At 32.1% G+C, this 11,818-nt stretch overlaps 1 protein-coding gene across 1 annotated transcript; it reads right to left on the bottom strand.

Moving 5' to 3' along the window:
* Nucleotides 1-6,619, bottom strand: LOC110688172 (T-complex protein 1 subunit zeta 1-like). Its single transcript, XM_021864880.1, has 15 exons — nt 6,208-6,619; nt 6,043-6,106; nt 4,956-5,091; nt 4,057-4,208; nt 3,929-3,976; nt 3,735-3,827; nt 3,275-3,381; nt 2,320-2,434; nt 2,004-2,090; nt 1,344-1,548; nt 1,096-1,190; nt 879-947; nt 681-788; nt 455-573; nt 1-363 (listed from the first exon to the last, which is right to left on the bottom strand). The coding sequence occupies exons 1-15, from the start codon at nt 6,339-6,341 to the stop codon at nt 288-290; spliced, it is 1,608 nt and encodes a 535-aa protein (XP_021720572.1). The 5' UTR covers nt 6,342-6,619; the 3' UTR covers nt 1-287.
* Between the last annotated feature and the right edge of the window lie 5,199 nt (nt 6,620-11,818).

The following is an 11,818-nucleotide window of genomic DNA, read 5'->3' as shown; positions in this document are numbered from 1 at the left end:
TCTTTCAAAGTTCATTTCTTTAATCGTCTGCTCAATTAAGTATTTCACAATTTGATAGAGAGGAATGATTAAAAAACAGGTAGTCCTGTTCGTTTAGTTCGTTTCCCAAGATCGATCTTACATTAACATTCCCTACTAAGTGTCTGACTAAATACAAAAATTTCACACAAAATTCCTCTTGCCATCATACAAATGCCAAGAATAAACCAAGCCCTCAAGGTAATCTAATTCAAAAAAAACACAAATTCAGTACAAAAACCTATGGCTTATAATCCTAGTAGGTGAAACTAAGTAGGTTTCCTCATGTTACGCCCAGCACGAATTACTTCATCAACAAGCAACAACTGAGATGCAATTACAGGCCTGCAATAACCAGATAAGCAATCAGCTAAAAAAAATAAAAGGAAGCAAAGACATGCTTTTCAATATAAAAAGGAAAGAGAGATGGATATACCCTGAGTTTAAAATTTGGCGCTTCACAGAATAGTTATCAAATATACCCTCCATCTGTGGGTCAATGGGCTCCCCAGTGTGCTGATTCAATCCCACGACATTTCCTCGATCATGCTCTCCCTGGAACAAATGGGACATAAATCCATTTAGTTGCTCTATTTTGAGTCATCAACTTGTCATAAACTAACTAAATTAGCTGCAAGCAAACAAACATGAGGCTAGGATACCTTAAGGGAAATAATCACATCTTGCGTATCAAGACCAGCATTTTCAGCGAGGGTCTTGGGGATCACCAGAAGAGCATCAGCAAATGCTTCCACACCGAGTTGGGCACGCTGTACACAATAAATAAAATAATAAGATAAGATGTGGAAGACTTAGGGGAGTTTAATCTACTCAAGATATTGTCAGCCTAATTATATTACCCCTTGTACAGTTTTCATAACTTCATTAACAAGATGTTGCCTTGCTGCAACCTCAAAAGCTCCAGCTCCCTAAAAGACAAGGAACCATATTATTCCAAGTAAGAAGTGTGCATTTAGTAAGGTATAACAAGGTAAGAACCATGACTGCGCAGAATCATATTGCTAATGCTCAATACAGAGTTTCCAGGTAAAATGGGCATGACTGCTAAAAACATACCAATATGACAGATTCATCTTCAATGGTGTTTTTTACCCCCCTGAGACCATCACGAACAGCATCCTTTATCTGGGCAATGGTATGGTCATTGGGACCTGTTGGTGTGAAACAACAGGAAGAAAAAGTTGAAAATTAAAACTAATTAATAACTAGTTCAAGAATCATGCAAAAACCAACAACATAAAAGCAGTAGTTTATAGGATAGAACAAAATCAATTGGATGGATGAGATGAAGGGATATCACAAACCTTTGATAAGAATTGTACAAGAATGAGGGTTCCTGACATTTTCAACAAATGTGTACTTCTCTTCTCCAAGGACATGTTCATACACCAATCCAGCCCATCCAAGGACATCTGGTGTCATATCATCAACTGAATTAACTGCATCCCCTCCACAAGCCAAGATCAACCTTTCCATGTTCCTTCTCTTTGCTCTACGAAGGGCGATTATCTACCAAAATAAAAGTATGTAAGAAACATTCTACACAACTAGGCCACCTACAAAACAGTGAGGTGGAAAAGAACTGAACACTAGCCTTGAAAGCCAGCAATGAAAGAGCACCAGGAATAAAAAGAGACTGCCGGGGGGGGGGGGGGGGTGTCTTAATTGTCTGCCTAACGAAGGTAATAAGTTCTTAAACCCTAATCCTAATCAGTGAAAGTAGCCAGTAGAGGTCCTATGACATGCATAATCCTACAAAACAGAAGTCTATGCATAGATTTTGCCAGGGAACAACTGGAATAAAGGCAGCATTTTATAATGAATCTGATCCGTGTAGAGAGAAAACCTTGAGTTAGAACGTTAGCCACAATTCTCACAAAATTCTATCTGATTTTACAGCTACAGCAAGTTTAGATTACACGAAAAGAAACAAATAAGCAAATTCAAATGGTGAGAAAACTTACTCCTTCCCTTGCCAGCATATCCAGAGAAGGGGGGTCGATTCCTTTTTGATTAATGACTACAAAGTTATTCTCAGTTCCTGCACAAACCTACAATCAACAATAAATGTAAATTACATAACCAAATCCTTTATGGATGACAGCAAGAAAAAGCATCCAGGAGCCAGGATACTTCTTTTCTGCTACAAAGAATTGATGCCAGTGTGCCACCAAAGGCAACTTGCCATTAACAAGTGTATTTTAAAAAAAATAAAAAATTAAAAATTAAAAAAAAGAAGCAAGAAAGACAGAAAAGCAGATTAGACATCAAGAGTATTACCTTATTCTTCAGTTCAACGATTTTCCTCACTCTCTCATCGACAGAGCGCCTTTCAGCAGCAACCATAGCCTCCCTCTGCTCTGCATTTGAGTAGAAGAAGCCTGCATTTACTTCACTGCATACAACACAATTTTCATGTTACAATCTAAGAGATACAATAAATTGCCTTATCAACATAAACAAAAACAAAAAATTTATAACATCTTCTGCTTGAATACATAGATAAAGGCAGCTATTGCAATCACGTTAATTCTTAGTACAATACATAGTATTAGTCAACCTAGAGCCTTAAGAATTTGACCAGAAAATTGCTTAGTACAGTATTAATCACCCTAGAGCCTTAAGAAAACGACTAAAAAAGACTTTTAGACAGTAGTACTTTTAAGTGCACTGTGCAGAATGCTGTTGGCAAGTTTTTGTATTTGGATTATAATAATTTGAACAAAATGTCGAGCAAGATTGCCCATTTGCTCCTTGCTTTTGTAATAAGACTACATGAACCTAGCAGTCCCCCGGCCCTTCTTTTCTCTCACATACAATTTAAAGAAAAAAGGGTTAGGTAGGCATCAATTAAGTAATCAAAATCCTCTGATATAGCCAAATTTCAGAGCAGCAATGAGCAAGGCACACTGTTACCAAGTGGCAGTTTTAGAGTCAGACTATATTGGCTTTCTAACAATAAATAAAAACTTCATGTAGAACTACCCCTAAGAACACATAGATCTTCAACCTTTAAGATAAAACCAGCCTATAGGTTTCATCTATATCAACTAGAACAAAAAAAAATTGCCAAAAAACGGATGTCAAAAATAAAAAAAAATAAAAAAAAGAGTACAACTCATAATCAGAAATCCTTCCAGCTTCAAGTATGAAATGTGCTCCACTGCCACACCATAGATGCTATAGAAATTAAGACAAAACACTATTACCATGCTCTCTTAGAGTGGAGGTATACCTTTTCTCATACTCCAGTGATACATTACAGGTCAATATGAAACAATTCTCTGCTCTTCGCTTCATATCAGGATGCCTCGAACCATGATCAAGGACAAGGCCCTCAACCTATATGGATGAACATAAGCCTCATAATATTCCAATAAAACATGTGCCAAACAAAAATATTTACACAATCAAATGGACTACACCATATATTCAACTCAAAAAGATAAAAAGCTATCTATTCCAGTAAATATATAACAAACGCCTGCCAGGCTACCACCACACATTGACAAACACAAATTGAAAACACCCAAAGGTAGTCCCTAGCAACTACTTATGTCAGTAGAAGAATAGCTTACTGAAATTTAATCAGCTACATAGAAACAGTAGCACATTGAAATTTGGAAGCCATTCTATAGATTCAAATAGATATGGCAAGTTGAATAGAAGAGAGAGAGAGAGTACAAAAGGCATACCAATCTAGTGTCAACATCAAATTTATGGCGCATGTGCATTATCTCCACCATAAAGAGGTCAATTGGTTCCTCTGGCTTGCGGATGCAAAGCACCTACAAGAATCCATGCATTTAGAAACCCAAATACTACTTTTTCAGTCACATAACTCAAGAGCATTCAATCTATTTAAAGAATGCATACAATAGAGACTAACCGCATTTACAACGATTTCTGTCAACTGATCTGCTAGGGCTTCATATAGCTGTTAAGCTAGATAAGTTAATTACCAAAAGATTAAAATATTCAATCATTAACATAAAGATAAAAAGCCATGAAAAGAACCTTGGTTCTGAGTGTTGTTCTTGCAACCATTTTAAGAATTTCTTTGTCAGGTTCATCTCCCATTACAACAGGAGTTTTAAACTTCTCGAGAAATTGGAGAGTAGCTCGTTTTGCAATCTCAAAGCCATCAACCATGACACGTGGATGCATTCCTAAGGAAACAAGAAGCAAATCATTTAGCGTGTTGTCATTGGTAGTCCAAATTGTAAAGTAAGCAGAATAAAACCACCAATAAAACTGTAGGACGTAGAGAATAAACAGTGGCAAGTCTTTACACCACATTCCAATACAGCTACTTAAATATTGACTATTGGCAAGCCAAAAATATCATGTACACCAGCCTTGCCCTTGTGCACAACCAACTAAGATTAGCAAAGAGCTTTGCGCTGCAAACTCACAGCTTAAAAATGACGTAAAATAAATATTTTAGGAAAAATAAAAAAATATAAATAAATAAATATAAAAATAAAAAATAAAAAAAAAAACAATTTCAAGAAGTATTAGTAGTGTAAAATACAGGAAAAGTAGTCAAAGGTAATGGAGAAGATAGAGAGGAAATGAAGGCAGAAAGGCATTGGAAACCAGATAGCAAAAAAAAATGCACATACACACACTCAAGAGGTAGGACACAATCAAATCTTATCATTGATTTAGACCATTGTGTTCTATTTATATGTAGGAACGAAAAAACTGGAATAAAAACACAAATAGGTACTTCAAATTCAATATGCATATGTCACACACAAGCTTTATAATAGACTTTAGAGCATTGTGTTCTACAATATATGTAGGAACAAAAAAAACTGGAATAAAAACACAAATAGGTACTTCAAATTCAATATTCATATGTCACACACAAAACTTTACTTCGTATTATAGACAATTAGACATTAGATAACCTTCGTCAATGTAGCGATCAGCTTGCTTCATGAGCTCTCCAATAAAGATCACTGTGGAAGTTGTCCCATCTCCACTGATATCATCCTGCGCAACAGCTGTCCTTGCAATCATAATTGCTGTTGGGTTTTGGATTTGCTGCATTTGAAAGCATGCAAGTCAGCATAATACTATAAGAATTCACAACTTCAGAGGCATAACTCTCCAAGAAGACCCACAATGGAAGAAAAGTTTGGAACCAAACCTAATACTCTTAACACTAAAAATATCAAATACAGAGGGGCAAATGCTACAAGCTCTAACTCTTATAGGCTATTAGGCAATTTGGGTGATATAGGGTAACAGAGAGCTGATTAGAAATAATAACAAGAGAAAAGTTTAGAACAGTAACAAATAAAAAGTTGAAGGTAGACTGGTAGAGTAGATCAGAATCATAATTTATGTGTCACTATTCACAATTAGTACCCACTATTGTAAATCTAAGAATACTGAGTAATATTAACACAATTAGTGACAATGCTCTAGCAATATTCCTTGATAAGAACATCCGCGATAAGAAGATTGACATTAAGAGTTGAAAGCTTATTCTGATATAACAACATGCTTTCTACAAGCTCCTATACTATTGTCAATCTGTAATTGCCTGAATCTTTGCCATTAAGATCATAAAATCACTAACAATTATCACATAACCACCCAATGAGCTCAAAATTACCCATGCAAAACACCAAAAGAACTCACATCAAGCAACCAATACCTTCCCCCACAATTTTCGCATTAAATTATCAATTACTAGTGTTATACTAGTACCATAGACAACGCAAATGAACATTCTTACCAAGGAAGAATTTACAAAGACTGAAGCTTTGGATCTAAATCCCTAATCCCAAAACAGTAATCGAATTGCAATGGCTACAATAGTGCAATCTAATTGCATCACAAACTCACATGGTCGTACCCATAAAATATGAATCCCTAGTAACTCTCAAATCTAATAACATAACAATCTATTAAATCTAAAACCCAAAAAACCCCATAACATTAAAAATCAAATTCATATTGATCCATAAATCACAGAAATAAAAGTACCATTTCTCTCAAAAGAGTGTTGCCATCTTTAGTGAGCTTAATATCACCAGAACCGCCAACAAGCCTGAAAACGAAACACCATAAAAATTTCATCAGAACCAAAAAAAAAAAAAAAATATATATCGAAATCAAATGAAGAAAGAAAAAAGAGAAAAATGTGAATACATTTTGATGGTGCCTTTAGGGCCAAGATTACTCTTGAGAACATCCTGTAAACCCTTGGAAGCATTGATATTCATACGAAGTGCTTCTGATTTGTTGAGCACTTCTGCATTAGGGTTTAGCACTCTCAACGACATCTTCGATTGTTTCTTTCCTTAAACTACTGATACGAAATCCTAATTCAGCAGGAGGAGAGAGAAAGTTGCAGGAGCAGAAAAATGGAGATTCAGTGAAGAAGACGAAAGAAGAGAGAGAGAGAGAGAGAGTGAGTATGAGTTTTGTAGAACACTCTGGTGTCACTGAAATGGGGGGAAGATGGAGGTTCAGAGTTGGGTTTTTTGGACTTCGGCTGCTTTAGGGCTTTTCTTAAGCCGGTTTAATACACGGGCCTTCTTTGCCCAACCAGTTTTTACTTTTTAAGAGTTGCGATTTCTACGAACACGGTATAATCACGTAGCATAACTTGTAAAAGATGTTTGAAAAATCCTCTATTCTTCTATCATTGCACACCCCCTCTTCAATTAACCGGTGAGGGTAAAAAAAAAAAACGAATTATAAAAATTTGGCCACGTGTGTCTCGTGTTGGCCTATATGGGGCAATGAGAGAAAAATGGGTTTAGCTTAGGTGTTGGCAGTTTGTAACAATAATGAGGAGTGCTGAGTGCGGATGAGACTGAAATGACTGCGTGAAAGAGATGTATGGAGTAAGCTAGAAAGGGAATTTGCTTAGAAAAATACATGAGCCCCTTCAAAGTTATACCATATTACCATGGTGCTCCTATGATTTGGATTAATCAAACAAGGTAACATTAAAATGAGGTGTAAGAACATCTTTTCTTAAATATGTAGTAAACACTTTTGAAGTCGCATATACGAGTGGATACATGGTGAATTATCCATGACATTGAGAAACATAATGAAAGTTATGAAATCCTCAATGCATGGTAGTGGATATTCCCTTAATTTGTTTTTTTTTTTTTCATTTGAAGTCGCCCATGTTGATGGCCCATTGTTGTAACATTTATAAAGCATTATTGAGAACACTAGTTTATATATATATATATATATATATATATATATATATACATATATATATATACATACAAGTAAATATTTTATATGGTAAGATACGGGGTGAGTCCCCCACTTTATCACAGGAATAGAGAGTTGGGGTGAGGAATCGAACCTCCACCACTTGAGGGGGGAGGGGGGGATGGAACCATCCCTCCATTTCCTCATTCCTCACACTAGTTTGTATATATCATTTTACTCAACTTATTTAAAAATAATAGAGTTTAATTGATAGTGAAGAGGATTTTCTACTTTCAATTTGTTTATATGAGTTGGTGATATTGCGGATGATGCAACATGTCTAGTATGAGACAAAAAAAGACTAAACTTCACTCTACTCATCTAATGAATGATCAGGTTTACTCTAACATAACAATGCACATGATGAATCAAATAAGCAAATTTTTTCTGATATGGTTGTCAGTTGAAAACTTAACATACTATATATTCCATCATGTTTTACAATCACTCGCAGTGCTGATTAATTTTGAATACCTTATCAACATAATTGATGAAAAAAACTGGAAAAAAAAAAAAAAAAGCCGAAAAAAGTTCAAAATCAAAATGTCCAGGGATGGTTCTTCCCAAACCATTATGGCCTACTTTATAGGTCCAACATGTTTACATATAAAATGTCTTATATTAGAAATTCCACTACATTAAAAAATTTAGAAGTAATTACACGATTTCTAGCTCATTCCAGTCAAAAAAAACTTTGAAGTAAAAGGTTGGCTAGATTTGAACTTAGTCAAAAAGGGTTAGTCTGGATTTAGCAAGATTTTAATATGGAAAGTATTAAAAGAACAATATATAGCTCTTCTCCTTACGGGGCATTTGGTTGGAGAGATAGAAATAAGAGGGATAATAAGGAAGGATAAAGATAGGGGATTGATAGGTGGGACAAGGATAAATAATTTTTATCCCATGTTTGGTAATTATGAGAAACAAATTAGAGATAAGTAATAAATTTATAAAAATACCCTTACTAACTTTTACCCTTTCTCCTTACCCTTTCAATTTCATTAAGTTAGTTATAGAAATGGAAGGATAAGTGAGTGTTTTTATCCTCATCCCTATCCCTAACCCTCTTCTAATCCCCATCCCTCTAAACAAACACTACATTTCTTCTATCCCTATTTTTTATTCCTGTCCCACCCCTTTCATCCTCCTAAACAAACACCCTCTTAATAATCTATAGTAATATAAAGAGAGAGGGCATCTTGGTGATAAATTTTTATTTTCCCAAAATGCCCTTCTCAATTTCCAAATTTACTAATTTACCTTCTGTTTTTTTTTTAAGAAAATCACATTTTTTTAAAACACAATTTATTGACATTTTTCTTTTTTTTCCCTCCTTCAAATAAATTGTTATTTTTTAAAAAAATCCTAACTGTGTGCGATTTTTATTTTTTTTACTTATCACAGTATAGTTTTTTTTTTATTCTTCAAAGGAATATTCTTTTTTTCAAAAATTCATGCTTTTTTTTTTAATCTTTTACGGTAAAATAAAAATTGTTGGTTATGATTTCAATGATATCAATTTCATGCGTTTTTTAATATATATTTTTTTACTGCATATTTTCCAAAAATTCATGTCAATTTTTAAAGAATCTAATATATATAAAAAAAAGTAGGCATTTTTGGAGAGCATTCGGAGCGTCACGAAAGAAACATACTTATTTCGACCAATAAGAAGAAAGATTTGTATTTTATTTTGAATTAAAAAATTATGTCTCCACCTAGGTAAAAGTAACGAATTAGATTTGATATATCTAAAATTTTAATGCCACGTAGATTATAATCCACGAATTAAATTATTTTAATGAAAAAAATATAGTAAAAATATAGGAAAAGCTAAATTTATTAATTCAATACTATGAGTATAAGAAATCCAAAAAAAAATATACTAAGAAATATTTAAATGATAAACGCTTATACGAAGTAATAAAGTTTGATACCTATCATTATAAGAGATAGTATTTATGATAAAAAATACAAATTGTTCGTTAATTATAATTAAATTAAAATTTGTGATACCTACCATTATAAATTGACACATCATACGACACAAGCAAAATTTCGTATCAATAAAAAACTCCATCAAGCGAATTTTGTATTAGTAATTTTGTGTTAATTTTTGGTCATCAAAATGGCCGAGTAAATTTTAACTTAATTTTTAAAATCCTGTGTTTATATTAGTATTTCTAATTATTACTAAAATTGTATTAATTTGGGATACTCAACGATTATATGTTTATGTTTTATTTACTTAATGGTTTTTTTACATGCAGACCTAACACATCATACGACACAAATAAAATTTTGTATCAATACAAAACCCCATCAAGCGAATTTTGTGTTAGTAATTTTGTGTTAGTTTTAGGCCATCAATGTCCGTGTAATTATTAAAATCTTATGTTTAAATTTATATTTGTAATTATTAGTTACATTGCATTTATTTAGGATACTTAACGATTATTTGTTTATGTAATGGCATACGATTAGATGTTGTATACTTAATATATGGATGACTTTGGTTATTTTTGGAGATGGTGAAAAATTTCCAATGCATAGATTTGATTTTATATCGCAACAATTTTTCATTTATTGGTAAATAAATTGATTTATTTTATATAAATGTAAAGATTTAATTTATATCAATTTTAGGTTGGCTAACATTTCATGGTTCAATTTATCCATTGATGTAGTAGGTTGGTCGTGGACGAGGTTGTTGATTCTATCGAAATAAAAGATATGGTAAAACAATGAATAATGATTTAGGATTTAAATTATTAAAAATTTATCAATTCACATTAAAGATTTTATATAACGGAAAAAAATATCATATTTACAATTTATTTATATTTAATAAATTCATTATAAATTATAGTAAAAAAAAAAATATTAAACTTTTGTAATTTTGTCTGAAATTATTAAATACAATAAATCAAATAATTAAAAATCTTAGATGAAAAAACCGTGCATCGCACGGGCTTCCATCTAGTAATCAATAAATAAAATCACAACCACTAAATCTTATAACATTTTAAAAGGATAATTTTATAATAGTCAATAAATTATAAAAAAAATAAAATAACTCAGAACCCATGTTTCCTTCAAAAAAAAAAAGTTATTCGGATTTTTTTAAAAATTGATCCACGTTTACTTTGTTGACAGTTGTAATAAATAAATAAATAAAATAAAATTGTTGAAATAGCATAGTCATCCACGTAGTCCACGTTCATCTTAGAGCAAAACTTTCTACAATTTTCTCTTTATGGTATAACTGTACACTCCAAGTTCATCTTAAAAAAACAGGAAAAAATTTCATAGTCCACATACAAATTAAAAAAGTAACTCTATATCTTTAATCTTTTTATGCTTAAAACTCAACAATTATATTTTTGAGGTTTAGGTCAGTACAAGATGTCTACACCATATGCTCCTTTTATATATTTACAACCATATTCTCGAAAGTGGAATATGAAAGTCCGCCTTATCCGTTCGTTTGATATTCAAAATACGAGACACGGTCGAAACATATGGAAAATGATTTTAATTGACGCTACGGTAACCATTATTTATTGATTACTAGATGGAAGCCCGTCGAAACATATGGAAAATGATTTTTTTGTGTCAATTCATACATTTTTTTTTTGACGAGATATACTTTTATTTAATGATTAAACTTGCTAGCTCCTATAATCTTCTTCTTCTTCTTTTTTTTTTTTTTTTTTTTTTTTTGTTGTTGTTGTTGTTGTTGTTGTTGTTAGGGAGAGCCAATACAATGTGTCATATTCCCAAATGATGTATATCAGTTTGTTGGGAAATTGCAAGAAGGATTGATATATTCGTTTGAAGGTGCACATGTAATTGATTCCGACGCTTGGTTAAGGTTAATACCAAATCAATATCAATTGAATATAACTTGAGAAACAAAGGTGTCAGTTATTGATACAAATGATGACGAATTTCCAAAAAATTTCTACAATTTAGTGTCCCTACATGGTGTAAATTCCTTAAAAAATATCCACAAAAATTTGATAGGTATTTTATTCTTCTTATAATACTACTTCAAATTTAATGTTTTTAAAGTATTTAGTTGATGATTATATATATATATATATATATATATATATATATATATATATATATATTATTTTTCTTAAGTTCATGATTTCTGTAAATAATAAATACTACAATTTTTTGTTTGTTTATAATTTAGATGTCATGGGAATTGTCATTTATTCAAGTGGAATTATCTCGATCGACAATGGAGAGAGTGTTAATCAAGACATTGTTATACTCGACCAAAGGTAATTATAGATTTTAATTTTAATTCATCCAAATTTTATATTTTTACATTATCTATAGTAATATATAAGGAGAAAGGGTATCTTAGTTGATAAATTAGTCTTTTCCCAAAATACCCTTCTCAATTTGCAATATTACCCTTCTTAAATTGCAAAACTACATTAAATTATTTTTTTTTTACCAAAAAATTTACATTTATATTTACCGGTTACACACCAGTACAGTATAC

This window comes from Chenopodium quinoa, unplaced genomic scaffold (genome assembly GCF_001683475.1).
Source record: "Chenopodium quinoa cultivar QQ74 unplaced genomic scaffold, ASM168347v1, whole genome shotgun sequence".
NCBI classification, from domain to species: Eukaryota; Viridiplantae; Streptophyta; class Magnoliopsida; order Caryophyllales; family Amaranthaceae; genus Chenopodium; species Chenopodium quinoa.
The sequence above is the reverse complement of the archived record's forward strand: the minus strand, read 5'-3'. Positions and strand labels throughout refer to the sequence as shown.